Source organism: Haliaeetus albicilla, chromosome 2, assembly GCF_947461875.1.
Source record: "Haliaeetus albicilla chromosome 2, bHalAlb1.1, whole genome shotgun sequence".
In the NCBI taxonomy this organism is placed as follows: Eukaryota; Metazoa; Chordata; class Aves; order Accipitriformes; family Accipitridae; genus Haliaeetus; species Haliaeetus albicilla.
Genome location: NC_091484.1, coordinates 3127808 through 3152661, shown reverse-complemented (window position 1 = coordinate 3152661; position 24854 = coordinate 3127808). Strand labels below are relative to the sequence as shown.

At 45.2% G+C, this 24854-nt stretch overlaps 1 protein-coding gene across 10 annotated transcripts in view; it reads right to left on the bottom strand.

Annotated features, from left to right (window-relative positions):
- Nucleotides 1–7068: 7068 nt before the first annotated feature.
- The window catches only part of KCNQ2 (potassium voltage-gated channel subfamily Q member 2), a 77856-nt gene continuing 60070 nt past the window's right edge, over nucleotides 7069–24854 (bottom strand). For 6 of the 10 annotated variants that reach the window (XM_069803173.1, XM_069803208.1, XM_069803182.1 and 3 more), the window contains 3 exons: nucleotides 24710–24817; nucleotides 18786–18909; nucleotides 7069–18062 (listed from right to left, as the gene is read on the bottom strand). In XM_069803173.1, the coding sequence (XP_069659274.1) occupies nucleotides 17343–18062; nucleotides 18786–18909; nucleotides 24710–24817 (952 nt within the window). In that variant the 3' untranslated portion in view covers nucleotides 7069–17342. The remainder of the gene's footprint in view (nucleotides 18063–18785; nucleotides 18910–24709; nucleotides 24818–24854) is intronic. The other 4 variants (XM_069803213.1, XM_069803232.1, XM_069803255.1 and 1 more) reach the window with 1 other exon arrangement.

Here is a 24854-nt window from a genome sequence, read left to right as displayed (position 1 = left end):
CTGAACAGGGAACTCATTAAATGCTTTTAAAAATCTTTGCAAAGAAAGCAGCTTCTTGTAACAACCCCCAGCCAAGGGGAAAATGTCTGTGCCTAGGAGGGAGAGGTCATGAGTCAGTTTGGAGCTTTCTTTGCAAGCCCTCTGGCTGTCTGCCCACCTGTCCGTGAAAAAAAAAGCTTTTTTTTTTTTTTTTTCTTCTATTTTGCCATCATTACTAGAGATACTTTAGCCAAAGGCAAGAGAACAGAACCTCTTTTTTCCTCTATAGACTTTTTTCTTTTTTTTTGCTTAGCACAAATAAAGCCTTGCACAAAAATGAAAACTAGAATGCAAAGACTCATGATAACAAGAATTTCGAGAAATCGGATACCAGTCTCATCAGCCACCACATCTATGAGATGCCTGGAAATTTCTCTGACTACACATTAATACAACATCCATAACCAGAAAGGTTTTAAGACTTTTTCCAAAGCTGTGTGAACAAAAGTCTGTGCGTTGCCTTCAGTAGACTCTGGCTGTATCAGATGCCTTCATTGTAGGAGCCCACAAACTGTGTTTACGCTCGGTCGTGGTCACTAGATCACTAGTCCATGCACATGTTTGGTGATGCCCTCCATGTACTGCTATCTATGAAGGATGTACCTGGTTTACTTGGTGGGATGTGAGCAGTGCTTGGGAGCATCTTTGTTGCTGTCCCACAGGCCACATCCAGCACTGGAGAGTGTGTCCCTGGGCAAAACCCAGCTGTGTGGCTCCTGAGAAGGATGCTGGGCATCCCACACAATGTGGATTAGAGGAACGGATCTGGGCAGGGGCAATGGGGAACCTCACCAGCTCTTATAAATGCGAGCAGCTCCCATGGTGGTGGACCCCAGCAGACAACTGAGTACCATGTTCAGACAAAACCAGTGACCTGAACTCTTTGTCCAAAGGGCTGAACAGGACAAAGAAATCACTGCATGCCCTCTGGAATAACTCTTCAGATTACAGAGGCAAGTTCTGCTGCTTGTGTTGCTCTCCTGCCTATATCAGCTGCCCTGTGTTTCTTCCCCGGAGCACCCGGAGAAAATTGCCAGGCCATAATCAACATATTTTTCAAGTGACTCTGACCGTTAAATAAATGTGAAGGTCATGGGGCTGTTTTCTCCTCTCCTTTTTCGAAAACCCATTTTTATATAAATCGATATCTGTGAAGATTGAAGGAGAAAACAGACTTGGGAAGCAAACCTTATCTGCTTGGAAGCAGGGCAAGAACATGCCGCTCCCCAGCAGTGTTTTATTAACAAGCAGGATTTATCATCGCAGGCCAAGGTTGGCTTCTCTTTCATTCTTCAGACGGCTCCTTCCTTTCAGTGTCTCTCATTTCTTCCCAGTACAGCAAGAGGGTGAGTGGTGAATAAAGCTCAGCACCTGGCACATCCATTCCCCTACATTTCAAAGGAATTTTCTCCTTGCATGGCACAAGACTGTGCTTTCATCCCACCAGCTTGAACAGGTTCTGGTTTTTGGTTACTGGAAATGAAAGGAATGGGAAAGGTTCTTGCTTTCTTTTTTTTCTCCCCCCCCCCCCCCCCCCCGCCGCCTCACTTACCTGGTATGATTGAAGTGCCATTTTGAGATTCAGCCAGTTTGATCAAAATTCCCATTTTGCAGGCAATGTGGTGAAGAGCCTATTTAAGATTTACTCTTAACCCCCCCCATAATGTGGCAGATAAAATTCCCAAATGCAGCTGAACTTTGTGTTAGTGATCCAGTGCTTGGCTATTTTTCCTCCCTTCTCCAAGAAAAGCCTCAGGTCCTGGGCAGCAGTAGGAGCCTTCCCCATGTCCCTGTGCTTCAGTGTGAGTGCACAGGGTGCTCTGCCATCGGAGGAGGCAGTGTGAGATGCTGTGGGGAAATGAGATTGCTGAAGAGCTCATATTTCTGTAGAACCAGTGGTATTTAGTCCCACCTTCCAAAACTCCAACCTGTTAAAACAGCTCCTCTTGCAATAAAACCACCTTGCCCACTTCATACCCTAGAAACCTGCAGAAATTTGATTTGCAAAAACCTACCTCTATTCCTCTCTCAGCCATCCCATTTCTATATCAAACATCCTATCAATATCCATCACATAGCATCTCCTTCAAAGAACAGCTTCAGCCTCCCAACCCTCTCTCCATTAGGAAGAGGTGAAGTAAATCAGCTCTCCGGCTGGTCTCGAAGGCTTCCACACTGTAGTGGAAGATGAATTGCACCATTGCCTTTTATGACTAATGCAGAGTAATCATACTAAGACTTTACGAAGTGCCATACATCTTCAAAGAGCTGTATGTCCATTAGCTAAATAGCACTGCTCAACACAGGAAAGCAAGCACTAATGCAAGATGGGGGAAAATAGTACGCATTTTTCCTCCATCTGAAATACAACTGAAACTGTGTGGGAGCTTCATTCCTTTTTCACAGGACAGTGTCACAGGTGTTTCGATACAGAGGAGATGAACACAGCCCCCGTAACCTGCAGGACACAATTCAAGTGAGAGAAGGCAGGACCAGATTACCACCACTGCATTAATAAATATCCCAAATTAACCAAGGGATGCACTATCCACTCTGGAAATAAAGCTCCTGCACCCTCTGCTGGGGAGAAGGTCGTGGCTGCACAGCCTGGCACGTTGTCCTGGTCGGACACTGCCCTTTCCCAGGAGATTAATCTCCAAATGCTTATTTTACCAGGGAAAAACCAGCAGGGATGTGACTGAGCTTCCCTTGCAGAGTCTGCATACCCCAGACCTGAGTCCTTGCCCTGGTTCCCCCTCCCTGGAGGGGTGCACCCCCCAATTCTCTGCTGGATGTGCCGCCGTACCTACGGGAGCTGCAGCGTGATCAGGGGCATCGAGGCACCCACTGCAAAACCAGGTGTGAAACTTAGCTGGGGGACATGAGACAGCATCTGCCCCCACCCCAACCTTTCCTGCCACGCTGAATGAGAAAGCCTGCTAGACCCTAGATGAGAAGGAAGCTTTGAATAATATATTCGATGCTATCAATAAATCATGGAGTAAAACCAAAATGTTTTTCTTCTCCTACCACCCTCATCTCAAAGGGCATTTGGTAGTTGCCCACCTGGCAGCTTTGCACACTTCACAGAATACCCCATTCTTACATGTTTTGCCCCATTTAGGAAACCAGTCTCACTGAATCCCTTTATTTTTACCACCAACGCTGTTTCCACTCTACAGACAGCAAGAGACATCCTAAGGGAGACCTAAAACTGGGGAAGACCCTAAACTTTGCCTGTGCTCTTCCCTTATTTAGGAGAAATGAAATCCAGATGCTTTGCACTGCTGGACGGGGTTTGTGGGCACAGCCCAGGCTGTGCCTTATTCTGGGAGCGATCTCCTGCTTCTCCCCAGAGCAAACAGCTCGGAGGCAGACGGTTATAAGGGGTGTTTCCCTGGGGCTCCCCAGAAACTTCACTGTGTTTGTCCAATTGGTGCTTAACTAAAATTACTGAGCAGGTAGGTGGTTTTCTGGACTCTGAAGGACCCAGGAGTTCAGCTGGAAAAGGGAACAAGCTGGTCTGCTCCCATGTAGGGGATGCTCTGCAGCAGCAGGCGGGTTTCCGACGTGTTCGCTCTGCCATCTAGGGTCCAGGCTCCATGGTGGGCTGCACGCCTCCGGTAAGCCTGTTTTCCTCATGAAGAGGAGCTCTGACTTTTCTGCAGGACGGACTGGAGTGGAAATTTCAGCTCTGAGCCCTTCTGGAGGGAGTTCACGCAATGCATACGTGCACCGATGTGCTGCTCGGGGATGAGTTAATGCAGGTGGTTTTTGAAGCGGTGCCACTGCCTGGATCTTTGGGAGAGGGAGATCTGGAGGTATCGCCACCTCCTTCAGTCATGTCACTACTGAGCAGGAGCTCTTTTGTCTGAGATGATTACTTTTTTATTTACTATTTCGAGCCCTTTCCACCCAAGGAAAATGTGCCTTCACGTGTTTGCTCCAGCGAAGCCCCGTTTGTGCCTAGCAGGGAGCTGGGATTACAGCGAGCACCAGCTCTCCCAGTTAATCTATCAAGCCTCGGTGTGTGCTGCCATTTGGTTTAACCGCTTAATTAAAACTGTCTTAATTGATGTATATTCACTGGTTCCTTCATGCTCTGATTTCAGTAAAAGCTTCAGCTGAGTCAGGAGAAGGCAAAGAATAAAACCACATTTTAGCATTTGCCTTTTAAAGAAGAAATTGGGACCTGAAAAGGCACGGAGGCTGTGTTTGTATCTTAGTGCGAAGAACCAGCCCCAAACCTACGCACTGCTTTTGTGATTAAAAAGGAATTGAGCAGAAAGCTAGAAAAATTAAAGAAATGCCAGATCAACAAAACCCCCACATCAGTGCTGACCAGTAGCAGAGGGAGAAAAAGAAACAGCAAGGATTTCTACTCATTTTTGGTACTAGAAAGTTGGAGTGATAAATTGTGTCAGTGCATCTAAAACATTTGTTCAATAAATCATCAGGAAATGTGTAATTGATAGGTCTGGTTGTGGGGGAGTAACTGGGACTGACTCAACTGAAAGCTGAAGTGGAAAGAGGAGCTTGGGGGCATTTGTTTGTTTTATTTAGCATCTAAGTTCAATGGTTTAAAGAGTAATCTTACTGGCTTTTCAGTTGTATCCAAAAATCTTCTCTCTCCTTCACTGACTTGCCTCCTTCAAGGGCAAGGAGATAAAAACTTTGCTCATGAGTTTTGTGTGAAAAATCTCATGTTCCCTTATTTACCAGATTCCTTATCCGTGCCAAATTACATAATCTTTTAAGGTGTGTCCCATGCCCTCTTCCTCTTCCTTCCACTTCATTTTATGTCTTTCTGTTTAGCTATGTATTATTAACTTCCTTGCATAAAAAGAGAGCGACCACCTGGCTGAAAAAAGTTTCTCTTTCCTGAAAGATACTTTATGCCCAAAACCACCATTAGGCTATTATTGATGGAAACAGGAGCGAGCTGCCAAGAACATAATAAGGGTAAATGATACCCCAGAGCAGTGCTGCAGTAGCATTAAATGGATCGGAGAGATTTCATTCACAGTTCTGCCACTGAGTTATTGCACAGTTTCGGAAAGGAAAAAGGTTTCTGCCCACCCAGGGCTGGAAACCCAAATGCTGGAATCAGGTGTTAATGGGATCAAAAGCTGGAGCTGGCTTTTCACCTTGGACTGAGAAGCCCCAGGTGTCTTAAATGGGGTGCCCAGAAGTTGGACTGAGATTTTACAACCTGAGTCTTCCTCTTGTAACAACTCCTGCTTACCCCTCCAGTGAATAAGGAAGAAATGTTTCTTTAATTTTCAAGGATAATATATGGTTTAATTAGCCAGCAAACAAGGCACAGAAATACCCAGACTGGGATTCTGCTTAGGAACAGAGCTTGACAGAGTTTTTGGCAATGAGTTCACCCTGCAGAAGTTCATACCCTGTCGCTGCACATACAATCCCAAATAACCGTGCTTATTTGGGAAAACAACTTTTACTTAACTTCTTAAACCAGCTGCTTTTGCCTAGTTAGAGTCAGCGGGCTGTAAACTTGCATGGGGGTGTCCCCGAGTCACTGCACTGTCCTTGTGTTATTGCACCTCCTCAGGACCCGGTCCCTGGCATCCTCATAGACCATGCGGTAAAAAGCATGGAGGGTAAAATATCCCTGCCCAGCAAATTTGAATAAAAAATCATTTTCCCTTGAGGAGCTTTAGCTGTGAGAAGACCAGGTAGATACGTTCCTATGATAGCCAGGGCAACTGCAATCCTAAGGAATTTGGATGCTTTGTATTCCTATGAATTTCTCCTAAGGCTCCAGCGTCTACTTTAGCTCCACAAAAAGGGGCATTTACCACTGCAAGGAAAAGGGTCCTCCGGATTTTTCCTCTGGACCAGACTGTCAGGGCACTGGAGGCCAACTGCCAAGGAAAAGCAATGCCTCCTCCTGCATGCTCTCCCCCGTGGGCTTGGTGAACGTGTAAGCAAGGACTCCAGGCCCGCTGGGCAGCTCGGTTCTGCTCTGGCACAGCAGGTACCACGTCTGGCTCCACCAGCGTCCCCGTCTGGGGTGGGGGGCAGCTGCAGGACAGCGTTTGGATGCAGCACAGATGACGGGGGAACGTGATTTAGCAAGCTGAGAATTTTCCTGCTTATCCCACTGGTGTGAACCAGAATGAGATAAAATATAACGATGTTATTTAAGCACACCTTAATGTGCTGTATCCATTGGGAAATGCTCGCACCTGGCGTTCTGTAATAGCTTTGGGGAGGACGGGAGCTGCTGAAGGCTTCGAGCCAAATCATCTGGTACAACCGGGGGGCTGCTGTGCCTGAAGCAAACTGTTTATTCTGCCAAGCCTCTTTCACTGCCTTGTCCAAATGACTGGCAGGCTTTTTAAAATCCACGCACTGGTTCATCTAGATTCTTCTACTTCCTCTTTCTGGAAAAAATAGCAGCATGGAGAGAGGGATTTTACTTTTTCTTTTTCTCTTGCAAAATGGAACTGCTGTTTCATCAGCCAACCTCGCTACGGAAAATACTGTCAGTCCATCCACTTCGCTCCTAGAGAGCTCTCCAAAATCCAGCATCCGCTTTCTTAATTTAGGGCTGATGCCTGGTAAGCCAGATAACTCATGGGACAGATAAAGATCCCTTTCCAGTGCCATTCCTTGGCTCTGAGCCCTCTTTGATGACATCAGCCTCAATTTTTAGCACAGTGATAAGGAGCTGGCACAGGGCACAAAGAGCTTCGGTAACCAGCCTTTATCTATCAGGATGCGGCTGATGTCTAACCTTAAGAAAATCAATATTGTTAAAGGACTCTGAAGGGACGGTGTCCTCATAACTGAGGGCACTTGAGATTTCTGTGCTTGATTTCATACATCAGAAAGAAAAATGTTGTCTAACGTTAGAAATAAGAGAAAGGGAGGTGTGAAGGTTTAATGCCAGGAAGGGTCAGGCCCTCAGTCACCATCTCGCTCCTTTCCATCAGCCATTAAATATGTCACCAAAGTACCAAGAAATCACCAGAAATAAACAAACGCAGTGAATAGAAGAAGTGCAAAGAAAAATAAATGTGTATTTCATCTCATGAAGGTTAAATCTCTGGTATTTTTACTGAATTTTACTGAAATTTACTGAATGCAAATTTTCCATTCTGATGCTTTGAGGCTTAAATTAATGATTGTGATTATTTAATTTTCCTCCATTTCCCTTCCAATTGCAACCGTCGCTGTTGTTTTTTAATAGCACACATATACAGTTTTGCAGCTGCCACAGTCATTCATGTGAAGGTACACGCTGTATCACGCTCAACGCTTCGGTGTAAAAGTCTGGGCTACGTTGCTTTTCCGCAGTGCTAATGTAAAACCATCTGTGACTGTGTCGTTCAGCTTCTAGCTATTCCCTTAGAAAACTACAGGTCATTCCCTTGGCATCTGTCCCTATAAAATGTACATTGCACAAAGTCATGATTGAAATGTACAGAGGAAATCACACATTCACCAAAAAAAAAAAAAAAAAGTCCAATTGCTATTTTACAAGAGAAAGTGTGTACCATTCAATACATACAAAATGTTTTAAAATTGTACATAAGTACCAAAGGCATTATGAGAGATTCTTTGGAGATGAAACGAAAGTGCAAAAAAGCCAAGGCAACAGAGCAAATTAAAGGAAGCAAAGCAGCAGCTGTCTTTCCTTTCCAAAGGACAACCAAACTTTCATGCTCAACTGAGCCCCAGATTTTTACGCGCAGGAGGCGAGGGCGTGCAGCACCTGCACTCGCGCCAAGAAAGAACGGCCTGTCCCAGTGTGAAATTCCCCTCTTAGCTCACCGTCGGGACAAATGCGTGAACCATTTTTAGCCTAGTTAAGGCCTAATGGGCCAGATGCTGTTATAAACCGCGAGAGCTTCAAGGTATCTCAGGGAAATGGCGATATACTCCAGCAACGGATGTACCCTTTGCTTAGAAACATACTTGGGACTGAAATGGCTCTTACAGCTGATAACTTTAGACCTAGAGATGAATTTCAGGCCAATGCAAAAACCTGATTGCTATTTTTTCAATGGCACCCAGCAGTATTTAATTGGAAAAGTTAGCTCTTCATGCCTTTATTTAGATTAAACACTAAAGGGTAAGTTCTACCCAATACAGATCCTATATCTGTGAAAATACGGGCAAAATTAAATCCTAGAGGATGATTCATTTGATGAGGTTGGTGAAATCCCTGTATAGGGGCAACTGGAGCCTGTGGGCTGACCTGCTTGGAAAATCAGATTTATTGATTATAACTTTGCCATTTCTTTCGTAACTCTAAGATCAAAAATGGGCCTTTGATGACTCTTTTCTTAAATGTGTCTTAACTAGGGGCTTTTTTAAGTACATATAGGCAAAGGCAAGAGCAGGACGCACAGGGCAGCAGGCTCCTCTGCCCAGGCAGTAGCCCATACTGGGGCGATGCCAGGTTTGTGGGAGACCGTGGCACTGCCCGTCAGCCAGCACCGCTGCCGTCACACTCGCCCTGTCACAGCACGTAACGCCTTTGCCCTTGGCTCTCCGATGGCGTAGGACAACTGTTTGGCCACATGTCCCAGGAATGGGCTTTTTGGTTTGGACTTGGAATATATTTGTTTGTTTGTTTGAAAGGAAGCCAAAGAAATTCTCATTTAAAGCAACTGCATCACTCTGCTGCATGGCCGGCGCTGCCTTCAGAAGTGGGGTTTCTCCTTGGGATGGCAGTTACACATCAATCCCCTTTGCGAATCTTCCTTTTTGATAGAAATACATTATTTAAACAGTCTTTTGTTTTGGTTTTACCCACTCTCCCACCTCCAAAAAAAGAACATTTTTTTCCCCTGTGCATCTCAGATGCAGCTTTATCTGTTTTAATGTGTGTGCCTGTGTTTGTATACACATGCACATACAGCAATAAGTATATATGCATGTATGCAAACAACATGCACGTGATTTTGCAGCCAAAGTTGTGTTGTCCTTTTATCTTGCAGGTTATGACAAAGATAAACTGTGAACTTCATTCAATCTGTACAGAATTTACAGTTCCAATGAATAGCAATGAAGAATATATAGAAATAGAGTAGTTAAGTATTTTCGGGCTGTGTGTGTTTGGTTTGTTCAGGTAATTTTTAAGTAACATTGCAGAGGCAATCTCTTATTTTAGCTTCCTGGTAAAATCTGTTTAAAGAAGCATTCAAATGCAGTGTATTTCTTAACAAAACAGGATCTTCATTTTTCTCTTTTCCCAGTTGAGTCACATCCCAGTCTAGGCAGGTAACACTTCGTTTGGTGTCTGTTTAATGCACATACGCTTATTACATGTAGTGATACCTCTCAGCATTTGGCATGTAATGTGCAATCTGTGTGCAGTATATGTGGATAGTGTGCCAAAGTGACACTAAGCAAGATAAATTCCATAAATACATCTATACTGGAGAAACAGGAATATAGTTTTAGTGTATGGAGCATTCCTGTATAAGAACAGTGGCACCCGCCTATACGAATTACTGATAAAAGAATAAAACATTTATAAGAATAATTTATTGAATCTCCTAAAGCATTTGATATACCACGCAGCAACTGCAACTATGGTTAAAATCTGCTCTTGATTTAAAATAACAAAATCTCTGTCATTTATCAGCTATATCTTGTTTTGCCTCAGTGTTCCTGAAAGTCTCATATTCTCTATCCCGTGTGTGAATTTCTTGAGAAAAAGTGAAGAAACTTCAAATTTTAGGGTTTGGGTGGGGGGGAAGAGTAACCAACACAGAAGGGTCCGCAGCCTGCCTGCTGACAGGAGCATGGTGTATCTTCAGCTCCGGGGAAGATGCTGGACCAGTGTGAATAACCAGACAGGACAGAAAAGACCTGTCACCAGCTTTGATGACTTCCCCTCAGGTCATCAGCAAGGCTGAACATGGTGTCTACAGAGATGCTAAAGGGCTGAGCCTTCTATATCAACATCTGTAATAAATCCCTGTCATGAGCATCTCTGCGTATGTGAAACACTGGGTCATGGCCACTGTGTTGGTCAGGTTTAAGAGATTACCGTGAAACGCTGCTTCTACTTCTGAGGGGAGGTGCCTATGGCATGCTAAAATAAGGAGGTATTTTCTCATCTTGGCTTGCAAGGCTTGTGCCGACCTTTTCTTGCGTGGAGCGGGAAGGAGAGAGCATCTCCCCAGGTCCACAGTCATCAGCATCAAATGGAGCTGAAGTTCCAGGGGAGGCTTCACCAGCAGCATGACATTCAGCCTTGGTTTTGGGCCAGAACCATCCAAAGTGGAGCTTTTGGCATGGCTTCTACCTGAAACCATTAACCCCGCCCTAAAATTATAGGCGTAGCTGCAGGTGAAATCTAGCCTGAGCTTGGGCACTGAGTTTTGGAAAGCTTTGCAGTTAGCTCAAGTTTCTCAGGACTAGACAAAGAGATGCTGCTTGAAAATTCCTCTGCGGCTGTATTTACAGGAATTAGGAGAGAGCAAGATGCTTCCAGGTTCCCTGGCAGCTTTGGAAATAGCACAGCTTGGACCAGCTGCTTCCCGTTTCTCCCCATTACCGAGCTGGCATGCAAAACCACATGCGTCGACCGCTGAAGGGGACTGGGATCTTGAAAGTAGCTCTTGCTTCAGGGAGCAAAAGCATCAACGCTGTTAGAGTCTGTAAGCTCTTTTCTGAGATGTTCAGCTTGACAAGAAAATCTGAACTGAACCCTCGTCCCTGTTTCACCACAGTCAGCTAAAGCCAAGGGGACAAACCCTTACAGGGTGCTGTACAGAGGGGCAAAATAGACTCCATCCCTGTGCTGAAAGGCTCCGGCAGAAAAAACCAGGGATGTGTTGAGGCCACAATGGCTCAATGAGGAAGAAAATAAATTGCCAATAAAAAGCAAAACTGTCATGCTAACAAACATGAAGGCTCCCTGATGCATCTAGTGATGCCAGGCCAAAAGGAAGTCTCAGAGCAGAGTTCTTGCATTACATCTTCACTTGTGTATAGTCTGGACAAGGAAAGTGAGGATGTGGGACCAGGTCAAACTAGAGTATGGCAGCAGCATGAAGAGATACAAGACACTGCAAACACCAGCAAGGTGGGCAAACCTTGAAGTCCTCATGACAGTCTGGTATTACAGCAGGGAGAACTGTGGCAGAACATTTATGGACATATGAAGGTAGCTCAGCACCTCTCTGTAAAGAGATTAAGAGATGCTTCCACAAGGAATGGATATGGCACAGCTGCAGGGTCCCCAGGACCCCTCAAGGGCTGTAGCAGGGTGGATGAAATTTCCAAAGAGGGGTTTCCAAAGTTTGAGAGTCACATTCCCCCCTGTCCCTCAGGCTGGGCTGCGGGCACAAACGCACACACACACCAGAGCTGGATGCAGGCGAGAGAACCCTATGGGAATTCAGATAAATGGCAATTCCCACACGTGTGGGTTCAAATGGCATCTCCTGAATGAAGACCCGGCCTCCATCCTTGGCACTGCCTGCCTTGTTCTGCCTGCTCCTCCAAACCCTCAGAAAGGGGTATCTGGGATGCTCTTCTTTAAGGGCATCTGGATGGAAAGGAGGTTGTTACACACAGCCAACACAATTTGTATTTTTTCCTCCCCATGTACACATTTCAAGGAACCACAGGTACAAACATCATTTTTTTTACCCCTTAGTTAAAGTGGAGTTTGTGCATGCTGTATCAGAGGGATGGAGCAATGATCAGTCGCAGCATGAAAGACACTTGGTATATCAGTGTTACCTACAGAAGCACCGCAGCACCCTACGTGATGGGCCACTGGGAGGATGGCCTCTCCCCAAAATGATGCTTTTGGCAATGTTACCTTGTCAGGTACTACAGCAATCTGGGAGTGCAGATACAGCTGGAGCATATTGCTGTCTACTCATCTCAGGCTGCATGCAGTAGCAGGCAAAATTGAGAGTACAGTCAGTGAGATAGTCTGGAAAGCACATTCATACGTTAAAAAGGACCCGGCTGCTCCTCCTGCAGCAGCCGCTCCTTGCTGCTACCTAAATTATAAGCGTGATTAATACTGTATCAAAACATGTGTAATCCCCCTCCCTCTAGACACTAATATAAGGCAAGCAGTATTGTGTCACTGGGGCATCAAACACTAAGACGTACTAAAGAAGATTCCTATGCATTATGATTATTATCCTTATCATTAAATAAAAAACCCTATTGTTATTGTTAAAAAAAACAACGAACCCACACCCGTGCTCTAAGCAGATTTTGCTCTGTGACGCAGAAAAGTCGGGGTGTTGGTGTGCTAAAAGCAAAAGTTTGCTTTTCCACCGCCGAGCAGCAGTGACCCACGCGGGGCTTGGAGGGGGCTGCTGCCCTCACCCCGGTGCCACGGCCCTCCGCATCGCAGCCTCAATGTTACTTGCAGGTGAAGGAGCTTTTGTATCCGATTTCCTTGTTTTTGGTTCATGAAAAGGAAGCTGATGAAAAGAGAAGATGCTGACCCATGATGGAGAGTGGGCGAGAGAGGATGCGGGCATGTAGGTGTGGGTCGGAGGACCACAGGCGTGTTGGGAAGAAAGGGATGGAGACTCAGGGCTCGCTCAACCTGAGGGTTCACACGAGCGTGGATGGAGAAACAGAAATCCTTAGCCTGCTCCTGGGCTTTTTAACATTCCTAATAAAATACTCACTGCTAAGGGTCTTTATATGGGATAACTCTTGGGCAAATTCCTTAGGAATTTCAGTTTCTCTTTTAATACTTACATTTTGTTTTTAGCAATAATGTTGCTGTGACCACAGTGGTCTGAGGATATAAGGGAAATGAGGTTTGCAGTAGCTCCCTGTTAAGAAAAATAACAGTAAATGTGTTTTTCTTTTCTCTTGGGTAACTGTTAGGAAGGGGAGCATTTGTATCTGAGGTGATGCTCTGGCTTCTCAGGTAGATTATACAAACTTGTTCTAAAAATTCACGCAATTTAAAGTCTTAAAAATCAATTAAAAATGTAAAAATACACCTATTTACCTGTAAATAGCAATGACCCTGTAGATTTTTTTTTGGATCTATTCAGCATCATTTGAAACAAAACACATTTTTAGAAAATCTGATCTATCACATAATCTGTCTAAAGAAATATAATGGCTTTCTGAGCTGGACAAGAAGTTTGTTTTCAGTGAGTTTCTTGACATTTTTGTTTTAAAAATTATTAATAAGAAAATGAGTCAACAAGGAAATTCACATACAAAATCTGCACTTGAGTAACATTAAAGTCCCTTCCCAAATATTGGGAAATTCGACTTATGGCTAGTGCTCTGTTCCTATATTTTGGGGTCACATTATGAAAGGCCACCTGCACAGAGATTGCAACATCTCCAGCCACGTCTCCTGTTCGAAGACATGAACTCCTCAGACAATTTGAACTCATGCTTGGACCCAAAGCACCCAAAAACTGACTGTGGCTTCAGGTCCCAGTCTCGGGGATTGCTCCATCCTGCAGGTGGGGCCGTTTGCAGAATTTCTCTCCAAACCTAGACCCAGATTCTGGAAAAAAAAAAAAAAAAAAAAAAGGTCCAAAAGTTTCCTGGAGACCAGATCTCAGGCTCTGGTCCAAGGCCATGGCTTCGCATTCAGCACAGATGCACCCCGAAACCGGGCTCTGTGCACACAACTGTGTGTGGGCACAGGCACCCCCAGAGCAGTTCGAGATGGCCTGCCAGAAATTTGGCTTTCACATCTTCTTCAGGTCTCCTTGGTCTCCTCTGTCCACACTTGACATTGTCTAAAACTTGTTTCTGTCCTCCAAAAACTACAGAACCAGACTTGGGAGGAACAGGGGAGCAAAGACCAGCCCAAGAGAGGCTCAGCAGAGGGACAAAGTTTGCCTGTCCATCCTTTTAAAGGACTTTATCATTGGGACTGCCTTAGTAGCCAAACAAAACTGATTTATTTTCTTGTATCTAGTGGTTAAGACTTCTTGCGGGAGATTACCACCAGCAGTGTGTGATACAGGCATGGGGGAATTGAGGGAATGGAAGTGAAGACTTTGCAGGGAGTATTGGACTATGATTTAGGACAGGAATGAAATTATTTTTGTCAATAAGCAACGAGCAGGCTCTGTTATCGTTTACGCAGGCATAAAACATTTCATGGAAATAAGCATTATTTGGAGTTAATTATGGGGTACGTTAACCCAAAAATCCATGTCTTTTTGCCTGGATGAATGAGAAGTGATGATTTATGGCATGGTTGTGGATGGAGGCATGTGTCAGAATTTCTTTGAAATGATGCCAGAGATAAAGGTGGAATATTTCTTACACATACCAAAAAAAATTCTGTGTGAAATTCGTAGCAGCAAGAGACAATCTGTGCTGCATGTATATAAAAGCAGTTTTCTGTATCCAGTGATTGTGGGACAATTTCAACACCTTGTAAATCTATGAGTCAGAAGATCTTTATAAACTCTGCTGTAGTAACTTGAAGAGGGAAAACACAATTCTTCCTATGCAGTCTCTAAAGGAGGTAAAGACTGCCAGATTTCAGCCTGTGGAAAACTCAGAGGACACAGTGGAACTGCATCTCCTTGGGATACTCCTCAGGAAAGCAGAAAGTATCTGCTTTCAAGGGCGTAACATCATCTGGGCAGGAGAAAGGGATTTTGCAAAAAGAACTAGGAAATGGACATTCAAAATAGAGCCAATAGGGCTTCAAAATTAAGACATGATGAAAATTACATCCCACAAAAATCATGCCTTGAAGTCCTGTTGACTTTGCCTTCTATATTAAAAGATCAGTCATATACCTGTGCTGCAATAGGACCCCATGACATCATCCTCATCCTTGTCTGGAATTCCTACCTTTATAACATACCCTTCTGTGCCAAATTTCTAGCAGGCCTCGAAAAGTAATTGCAAACAAATAAGATAATAAATCTTCGTTATCTCTGACTTGGACAAAATTTGCAGTGAGCAGCTGGCTGGAGCAATGTTGAATTTTGCTTTGCCCAATGCAGTTTCCATTCCTGTGGTCACTAGAAAACACATGCCACCAAGTCTGATTTGGAACCTGCTGACATTTCTTGCTCTACCAGGAGGCATCTCATTTTGCAACACGTCAAGGGCAAATCTGCACAATTTGCAGCCATTTTGCATTCAAAGATTTCTCTGTATGGAAGCCAAGGGCATCACTGGGTTCATGTTGCACAAAGGAATCTGGAGCCAAAAGGAGTTTGGGAGCACAAGCGGAAAGGGAAAAATTGCAGGAGGTAACAAAAAAAGGGATCAAATGGGAAAGAAAGGAACTAGCATGACTGGAAGCCTGGGTTCCCTATAAGAAAAATATTTTCCCCTCCTGAATGGTGAAAAAATGGCAGGAAAAATTGTGCAGAGCCTTTCCCCACTCCTCAATCCCATGTGAAGACATGCGTGTTGGTCCTGAGCCCTAGCAAAAGGATGGTTTTGTTTCCTATCTGCCAGCTGTCAGACTGCACCCTCATCCTCCCTAAGGCCAAAATAGCCCTGGGTCTCCCCTGGTTACTGCCTCTGGTCAAGCAAAGAGGAGGAGAGAAAAAGGCTGTGATTCTCCCTTCATCCCAAGCAAGTCAATGTCCAACCTCTCTAAAGGCCACACAGAAATGAAGTTGTCACCTAAATATCCTTAACAGGCTCTTGATATGACACAAGGAAGTTGTGGAGAAACGGGGTTTGCAATCACAGACACAGCCCCAGCAGAAAACACACACGGGATTTGGGCTGTAGGTCCATGGGAGGGTTCAGAGGCACAATGCCGGCCTTGGTGTCCCAGCCCTGGAGATGGATCCCAAACACAATTTCTCCTGATCCAAGCCCTTGCAAAAAAAACCCCACCAACCTATCCATGTAAAGGATCACTTTGTGACTTCGGTTTGGTCCCAAAAGAAACTCTGAGCATCACTTTTCCCCTCGCCTTCCCCCAGCTGAATGCACTGCTGAGGATCCCGGTAATGACACAACGATCTTTCCAAGAGAAAGTACTTTAACAACAACAAAACAGGGCAGACTTGGATTGGCACAACTTGCGGGCAAGCACAGGTAAGAGGCTTCTGAAAGACCATGAAGAAATGAAGAAGCACCTCTTAACTCAGCTTGAGGGATCCAAACAAAACCAAAGGATATCCCAAGAACATGGGTGTGAGATTCTTGGCAGGGCAGAAGAAGAAAGGGAAGATTTTCACAGGGCATAGTGTGTGCAAAAGTGTTCAGGCACAATGCAAACTGTAAGAAAAGTGCCTGCTCTGACCAACAGGGCTTCAAAAGGACGGAGCTCAGCACTTAACTCGCAGCAACGCGGGGACCACGGCATCTTGCATATCCACCCTCTCCCTTTGGCCCGGTGGCTGTGCCTCCACAACAGCACTGTTGGCCACGAGAATGGCTTCACATGGTGGCAGCCCTCCAGAGGGGTTGCCTTTCGTTTGCCTTTGCTTCCAAAGCACCTCCAGGTCCATTGTCAATGGGAGGAGAGATAATTAAATATAATACATGGTTTAAAACGTAAAATTCCAGCCCCATAGTCTCTTGTCGTCCTCCTCTGTCTAATTTCTCTGCCCTCTGGGTGGCCTCTCTTCTTGCACTCAAGCTCATATTTCTGAGTTTTTCAACTACCTAAGATGGGGTAATTTCCAAACCGTTATGGTTCAGAGCAGTATCCTAACCTGTCCCACTTTGAGGCCATGTCTTCTCTTCATGAAAATATTCCAGCCACCATCCCTCTCCTCCAGGGGCCTACGCAACATCTCCATGTATTATATTGGAATTATGCCACCTTCCTGACGGTTAATTGGGAACCACAGCGTAACAACCCCCCAGTAATTACACGTGACCTGACATCTAAGCCAGAAACAGACACGTGTTCATTCTGTGACTCCAAAATACCTAAAGGTGTAATCACCAGTGCCATGACGTGGCAATTCCCACCCAACCCTTGTCAGCTGCCCGTTCCTGTGACCTCCAAAAGCCCCAGCCGGGTGATTTATTCCTGCCCTGCACTTCTGAAGGTTCCCGAGAAATGCAAATTGCCTACCCTGCACCATGAAATAATTTCACCTAATGATCTTAGAAAGAGACTATGAAAGAAATCTGGACTTCACGGCTCCAGTTCGCTCACCACCGTGACCTCTTCCACAAAGGCAGGCTCCAACCTGCTCGTTCCCCCCCCAGTGTAAGCTGCAAGAAAGTATCTGCCAGCTAAGGATGTCCTAGAAGGAGGAAAACCTTAGCTGTCGATCTCCTCGAGAAGTTCAACGCGTGGACAGCCGGAGCGGGCAGCTGCCAGCACTCGGACGTGGCTCGGCGGCTGCAAGAAGGCTTCACTGCCTGGGGGCTGACCAGCCCATGTCACTGAAGGGTCCCTCGCCTGTGGCCGACCTGGGAGGAGGACCGCAGGGCGTGCAGAGGTCAGAATCGGTGTCTGATTCCCCTTCTGCAATGTAGGGTCTGATTTTGGCCACGGCTGCATAGCAACCGTTGTTAAGGATGTCCAAATTCTCTTTGGACTGGGAGATGCTAAAGCCGCTGAAAGAGCGCTCCAGTTCCTCGTGGTCTACCGAGGGGATGGAGATGGACGTGTCGCTGTCTCTCATGGCACTCTCGTGGTGTTTGGTTGTAATGTCTTCGTTCCTCAGGTACTCTGCGCTCGCCCTGTGCCCACCGCTGTACGCTGACAAGGAGCGCTCGTGGGAGGGCGGAGGTGGGATGCGGACCAGCGAGCCGGGGTCTCCGACGGGCGAGGAGCCGTGGCTTTGTCGCTGGTAGACCTGCTGCTGGCACGATGTCGAGGGCGGGCACGTGTTGGTCGGGGCTGGCGGGGCGGAGAAGTTCTTCTGACCCATGGAGCTGGTGGACCTGATGATCTTGATGATGCAGCCGTTCTTGTCAATGTGCTCCCTGCTGTCTTCGGGGCTGTGGTAGGGAGGTGCTGGGTCTGGTTCTTTGGACCCAAAATAAGCCTCTGTCTCCGTTGGTGGGATGCCCATCCGCTGCATGTAAATGTTCACCAGGAAGTCCAGCTTCTTCTCCATTGATTGAACCTGCAAACCAACACAATTCAAGTGCTACACGCTGCACGCAGGTTGAAGCACATTAACTCCTGAGTACAAGCAACTTCCAACCCATCTAGGCACAAGTGTGGGGCTGGGCTTCATAGATGACCTCTGTCTACACCAACCTGAAACTTTTACTAAATATTCAATTGTCCTGTTCTGAAGTATTTAATTCTCCACCCTGTTTACAGGGTTTTCCTTAAGCTCCCACAATCTTTTTGACGGGCACCAAATTCCAGGAAAGCTGGAGCACGCTCGCACCCTTTCAGCTCCTTACTGCATTTGGCATTTGCCTGGGCTCAGATGGCCATGGGGATTTCTGAGCCTTATTCTCTAGGAAGATTTTCATCTTCTGCAAGGCCAGCAGCTACAGCGGCCAGGCTCGTGGACTCATTTGGAAGACGTCTAGTATGGTGGCAAAGAAACCAATGTGCCATTTTCAAACATAACGTAGACTTTTGGTAAACTCTCTAAAAAAGAAAAAACTATATGTCACAGACTCCAAAGTGCCTGTTTTGAAAGTAGTACTTGGGCTTCTAAGACATTTAGTGCCCTTTCATAACATCCCCCTTGTTTCTTTTTCAAAATATTCTTAGCTCATACTTTTTTTTCTAAACGGTAATGTCTCATTGGGGAAAAAGAAGGCAAGAAAAAAAACAACCCAATGCATGCAACACCTTTTGATAATAACCCCCTCCTGACTCAATATACCTGTTTTTCAACTTTTCCAAGCCTGCCCATCATGCTGGGGTCTTCAGGCAGCTCCCCCTCCGCTGGCCCTTTGGTCCGATCCTTGTCGGTCATGGAGGATCCTCTCCCAACGATCTGGTCAACTCTACCGGGATCAGAAAATCCCCCCGCCCCCGGAAAAGGACCTGGAGTCAGTTGGAGGCAGCAGGCGAGGAGGGCTCCGCTTGTCGCGCCTCCGTGGGACAAAGCAACAGCCTCTCGCCCAACTAACACTCCAAATTACTCACATACACGCAGTGGCACTGAAGTGTTAATTCAGATGCAGAATTCAGAGCAGTATTAGCAGAGTTTGAAATTATCCATTTCTGTTTATACAGATAAAACCTGGCACATTATGCACAGTAAATTTACCCACTGCAAACAATTTCTTTAACTGGCTTTCTTCCAAGTCAATTAACTTATTTGTACTGAGAAATTATGATTTTGGGGAAGATCAAGTTTTCTGTCTAGCATATGTCAAAGGGATTTTTTTCAGTCTTTGCAGCCATTTCCTCTCCTCAATGCAAATGTAAGTGTGTAATTCTCATGTCCATGAAAATGAGCCTCTTGCCCCAAGATCCAGACAAACAGGTGTAGTGCTAAGTGTTTTAGTGGAATAGCATCAAGGCTAAATTTAGTCGTAACTCACCAAACGTTACCAAATTGACTTCATCTCAATGCTACTGCAATTCACACCTGTATCATTAGACGTTTTCTATTAGCAGGGCTCTAAGCTGGTAACAGCAGAGGACACTCCTGCCAAATCAGCAGCTAAAGCTACCAGGCGTGTTCTTTGGCACTAACTTCTTTACACACGTTACATTTGCAACTCCTTGTTCCCAGTATAGAAACACCTGGGTTGATATACAGCTCCGTATGCAGAGGAAGGAGGAGGGCAGAGCCAGTCTGAAAGCTGGAAGGCAATTTTATTTGAGGCATCAAATCTAAATTTTCTAGAGAGTAAACACTGGAGCTTCTTGATCCCTCGAAAGTCAGGGGAGCAACTCAGTTTTGGAATAGCTTTTTAATGGCAGCCCAGTTTACAACCTAATTCTACGCCAGGCAAACTTTACTCTTGCATAATGCACCAAACGTAAGGGTGGCGGGGGAAAAGAAGGGTTAATTAATCTGACTGAAACCAAGTTGAGGTATCTGGAGCGGAAAACTCAAAATGCTTCTTACGCAGTTCTGCCGTGTGGGCCATGGGTCCATGCACCAGGAGGAGGAAAAGGAAGGAGCTGAACGCAGACAGACAGGGGAAAATGAACAAACAAAAACCAAGGAAAGGAATGAGACGTGAGGCTGTTTCCAACACAAGAGCCATCTGTTTTCTTTACATTTGACAGGGACTTAATACGTATGTTGGCTGTTGACATTAAGGGACAGATATCAGTTGGTACGGACCAGCGTGGCTCCCTTGGCTTATATTAGACCAACAGCAGTTTACGGCACCAGACGATCTGGCTCAGAGAGATTAAGTGGATGAGCACATCACACTAAAGACAGGAAATATAAGCCAACAATTATATTAGAGTTTATCTTTGATCCCAGAAGATACTTTGTTTGGGCAGGGATGCGACAGAATACCGTTCTGTTTAAAAAGTCATATCTGATCCTTTGCTTAGCAATATAAGCATAGGAATACAAGGAGCACCAAGTGCTAAAATTACAAGTGTGAGGAATATGCATGCCTTATTTCTCTCTTGTAATGGGAAAAGGAAATCATTGACACGTACAGGAACTCCCCACAAGGGATGCAATTACTGACATGACATACAGCACAAGAAATCCTATGACAATGTTGTTACCATGTAAGCAAAGAGGTATTAAATAGGATACCTCGGGCTACCTCGGTTTGGAATCACAAGTCAAGGCGTAGTACAGCCACTGAACGAACTCCTCTCCTGTATGCACAAGCAAGTAGACTAGTAAAACAATGAACATGCGTTTAAAGAGGCCCAAAGTCTAAATGCTACTGAATATTGTGGAAGGCCAAGAACCATCGGGGTGCTCTGTCCTCGTGTCCCATCTAGCACCGCACTAACACTGAAATGTGTCCACTAATGGAAATGAGATGTCCTTCAACAGCTGCTGAGCAGAGCGGGGAGGCAGAACAGACTGTAACACAGAGGAAAACTGAACATCGCCCTGCTACCGTGTATTGTAATAGAAAAAGATAGTCTTGTGCAACCCTATTTCTAATCTTGCGGAAATTGAGGAAGGACTTCTGCTCTCTTCCATGTCTTTAAAAGAAGAGCTATGCAGTAAGTGAACCTCACATGACCCACATGAAGCACAGGAGGCCAGCTGGCACTTCACAGATGGAGTGATCACTAGGATCATATAGAAGAGCGCTGACTTCTTCCATCACCTTCAGGCTGGACACAACTTGCCTGTAGACCTGCTGTGATTTAAAAGCAGGACTGAAGCCCTTCACAGAGCTCACCCACAAAGCATTCAGAAGCCCTCGCCCATATACCATTGAGACCAGAGCCCAGGAGAATTCCTGCTTGATTCGTTCCTTTCATGTCTATACTTTAACATAGTCCTGACGCCTGAGGTGGTCATCTTCCACAGCTCTGAGAAGCCAGAGAGCCAGACCTCGCCTTGGAGGCAGGGTCCGCACCGAGGACGGTGTGGTGGGCAGCTGTGGGCCACTGACTTCAGTGCAGAGAGAGGAGAAGAACCAAGTCCTTCTCTCTTGACGGGAGAAACCAGGCTCGAGGTCTCCCACCCCTTTGCTTCCCATGGCAGAAGTTACAACCAGAGGAGAGTGCTCCTGCCCTCAGCAAAGCACAGAGATTTCACTTGTGCCTTATCTGATACAAGAGAAGAGAGGAATTTCCTCGTGAGCTCCCAACCACCTGTACCTAGCTGAGCAACGCAAAGAGCGGGAGGTCCTTTTAGCCATTACAAAAGAGTTTGAGGTTTTGTCCAAATTGGGCAGCAAAGCTCAAAAGATGAAGAAGAAAGAACATATTCCACCTTTGCAAGCAGAGGGGGATAGTGTATGTTCCTGCTGCGTGACAAAGGACCACGAATCTTCCGAGATGCCAAACCCTACTTCTGCACCACATCCCGTGGGGAGCCTTGTGTCTTCCCAACGCTTATTTTGGCTGTGTCAAATACACATGTGCGGAGGGAAGAATTCAGATGAGGCTTTGGAAGAGTCAGCCCTGTGTTTTTCCCTTCCGTGGCAGAAGAGGATTCAGAGATTTCTAACTCTGCATGACAAACTGTGCCATCTGCTGTCCTTGATAGGCTCTGCTGGATCTTAGTTTGGGAGGGAGAGAGAAAGGGGGGGTGCTCTTTAAAGTGAACTTTGATATCTTTCCTTCTTTCTAATGATACAAAAAAAATGTAAAGTCTTGCATCAGCCACAGTGCAGGTTTTCTCATGCTTCATTATGCTTCATGCTAACAGTGCATGCAAAGAGGTGTAATATGTCACCCTCGGGCCAGAAGCAGACATCAAAAGGTCAAACGGCTCAAATGAGATAAAAATGAAGTGTTTGGGAATATATATTCAATTCTTTTCTTTTTTTCTTTATCTCTTATAATTTTTTGTACGCAATCCAGGCATTGAAGCCAAACCCCCTTCATCCATGTCACAGGACTGGCTACTTACCTCCTCATTTGGCAATAAAGTTTGCTCTAGACATATTTTGACCAGTATCTGTTGTCTAAAAATTACAGCTGAGGTTGCCCCTATTCTATGTTAAGTCAGCTGATCAAGGGAATTTAATCCAAATTGTCTGTGTGTACAGCATGGAGCAAACACCTTCAGCCAAATCACAGCTGTGGACATCCCCTAGTATCCAGCCACCTTTGCTGGGAGCTACTTGCAGAAAACTTTTGGCTGAACTGAGCCCTTGTCACTAGAGCACCACAATGTGATCCACGGGGTCGAGATAGCTCATGGGACATCACTCGGTTTTGTTTCTCTGGGCAGCATTTGGCTAAAACAGGGATGTGTAGGCTCAAAAGGAGAGGCTGGTGAAGCCCATGGGGACCCCACGGCACATGTCCCCATGGCATGGACCCACGCGGTGCTGAGATGATGAAAGCCATGGCAGCAGCAGAGCCTGACCCAGAGTTTTTGGATTTGGGCTTGGGGCTGCTCAGAGCTCTGATTCCCACCCATTGGGCACCTCGAGCACCCCACAAGTCCCACCGGTGTCCGTGGGAGGATGCAGCTGCCGAAAATTAAGCACAGCATAAGCCTTTTAATGGATGGGAACAGAGGTTTCAGCAGCCTTCTGTACTCTGCTGCTTTCTGGAGCCTCTCAGCCACAGCTCAATAAAGAAGAAATGAGAAAATTCATTAAAAAAGGGAGCAATTCCTAAAAAAAGGCTTAATGTCCAGGACCCTAGTGGGCATGTGTGAACAGATTTTTAATCTGGCCATCAGTATTGGAAACTGTAAAAACAGGGTGGGGGAAGTCATTAACATTAAGCTGATATGGCAACAGACTTGGACCGAATAAAATAAATATCCCAGTTCGAGGCCTCCTCCCCTAGTATCCATCGATCACCTTTTCTGTGTGCAAGGCACAAGCTTTCACGTGAAAATCTTGCCTCTAGTGAAGGCTTGTGGCACACCTAATCTTATAGGTTAAATACAACAAAATCCACTTGAATATGTATTTTTATCTTAAAATCAAAATGCTTTTGCAGATAAGAAAGTTATTTCATTTTTAAAGACTAGTTTTGGGCCTTATCATTTGGCAGGGAGCAGATATGGGCAAAATGCTTTTCTGAGAGCATCTTTTTTCCAAGCATGAAGCTTGGGGCTTCTGGAAAATTATCTTATTTTTTTAATCTTTGAGCTAGCTGAGTGGGAAAAGGTAAGCTTTCAATATTCCTTTTACTCACATTCCTCTAGTGAAGATTACTCAGAGCAGCTTAAATAAAAATCAAGAGATTTGTCACGTATTAGCTCTTAGGGAGGGCAAGTATATTTAGAAAAAAACCTTGAGGCTAAGCTTGCTGCATTTAAAAATCACCTACGATTTGTGCATGGAAAATTACTTTCTGGCAAATATTTATACTAGTCTTGGGTTCCAGTGGTCTCAATACAGGGTGAAAATACAGCTCAGCTCATGGCCCTGCTGACCAGACCTCAGAATGCCCTAAAATGGGAACTTCAGTGAGAATATGTTCCTCGTGGCATCAGTTTCAGGTACGATTTTGCCTAAGGAGAGAACTCAATAAGGGCAATGAGAAAAATCTCGCTGTGTGACTGAGGGCTGGGTTTGCCTCCTGCTCTTCTTTTTGCTTGCAAAATCAGGATCTTTTCCTTTTTTTTACTATGAGTCCCGTGGTTGTAATATTTTAACACAATTTTTTTCCTCCGTGGTCGGTAGAGTTGCATCAGCAAGAAAAAAAGACCACTGTGTTCATTGGATATGAAACACTTCATTCTTACTTTGCCCACTGAAGTAAACTCATTTCATAGTACAAAGAGCTGCAGAGGCTCCTTTGCTTGTGTGTGGAGTGTTTCATCTTTTAGAAAGTAGATCGTTCAGTTTATCATGGTTTTGTGGGTAAATATTCCACCTTTTACATCTGAAGATAGCCTGACAAAATATGAGATTTTTAAAAGATATAATTTTGCTTTCTAACACCTAGAAGAAGACTGAAAATAGAAAATATGCTAGCTGAAGAAACTGATGGTTACTGATGACTGCATGAATGTCCTTTTTTCCCCCCCCTTTGGCTTGCCTAGTATGAAAGCTCATTACTGAAAGTAAATCAGAGCATACCCAGAGTAGCAAGGCCTTCTGAGTCATGATTTAGCAAGCTGCACTGCTAAGTGATAAATGCCGTCATATAACTGGCATGAAAGGGGTTTGACATTAAGCAAATGAAAAATCCAGAGAAAGCGGCATTTTGGTGAATCCTAACCTAGGCGAGTATTGGGGAGATTCTTTGGAAGAATACATGGGTCCTTTGGTTGGATACTTCTTATGCCGGGGAGTTGAAGGGGGTGGGGGACCCACAATCATATCTATCCTGGCAAAGTAAATAAGAAAAAAGACACCAGCAAAAT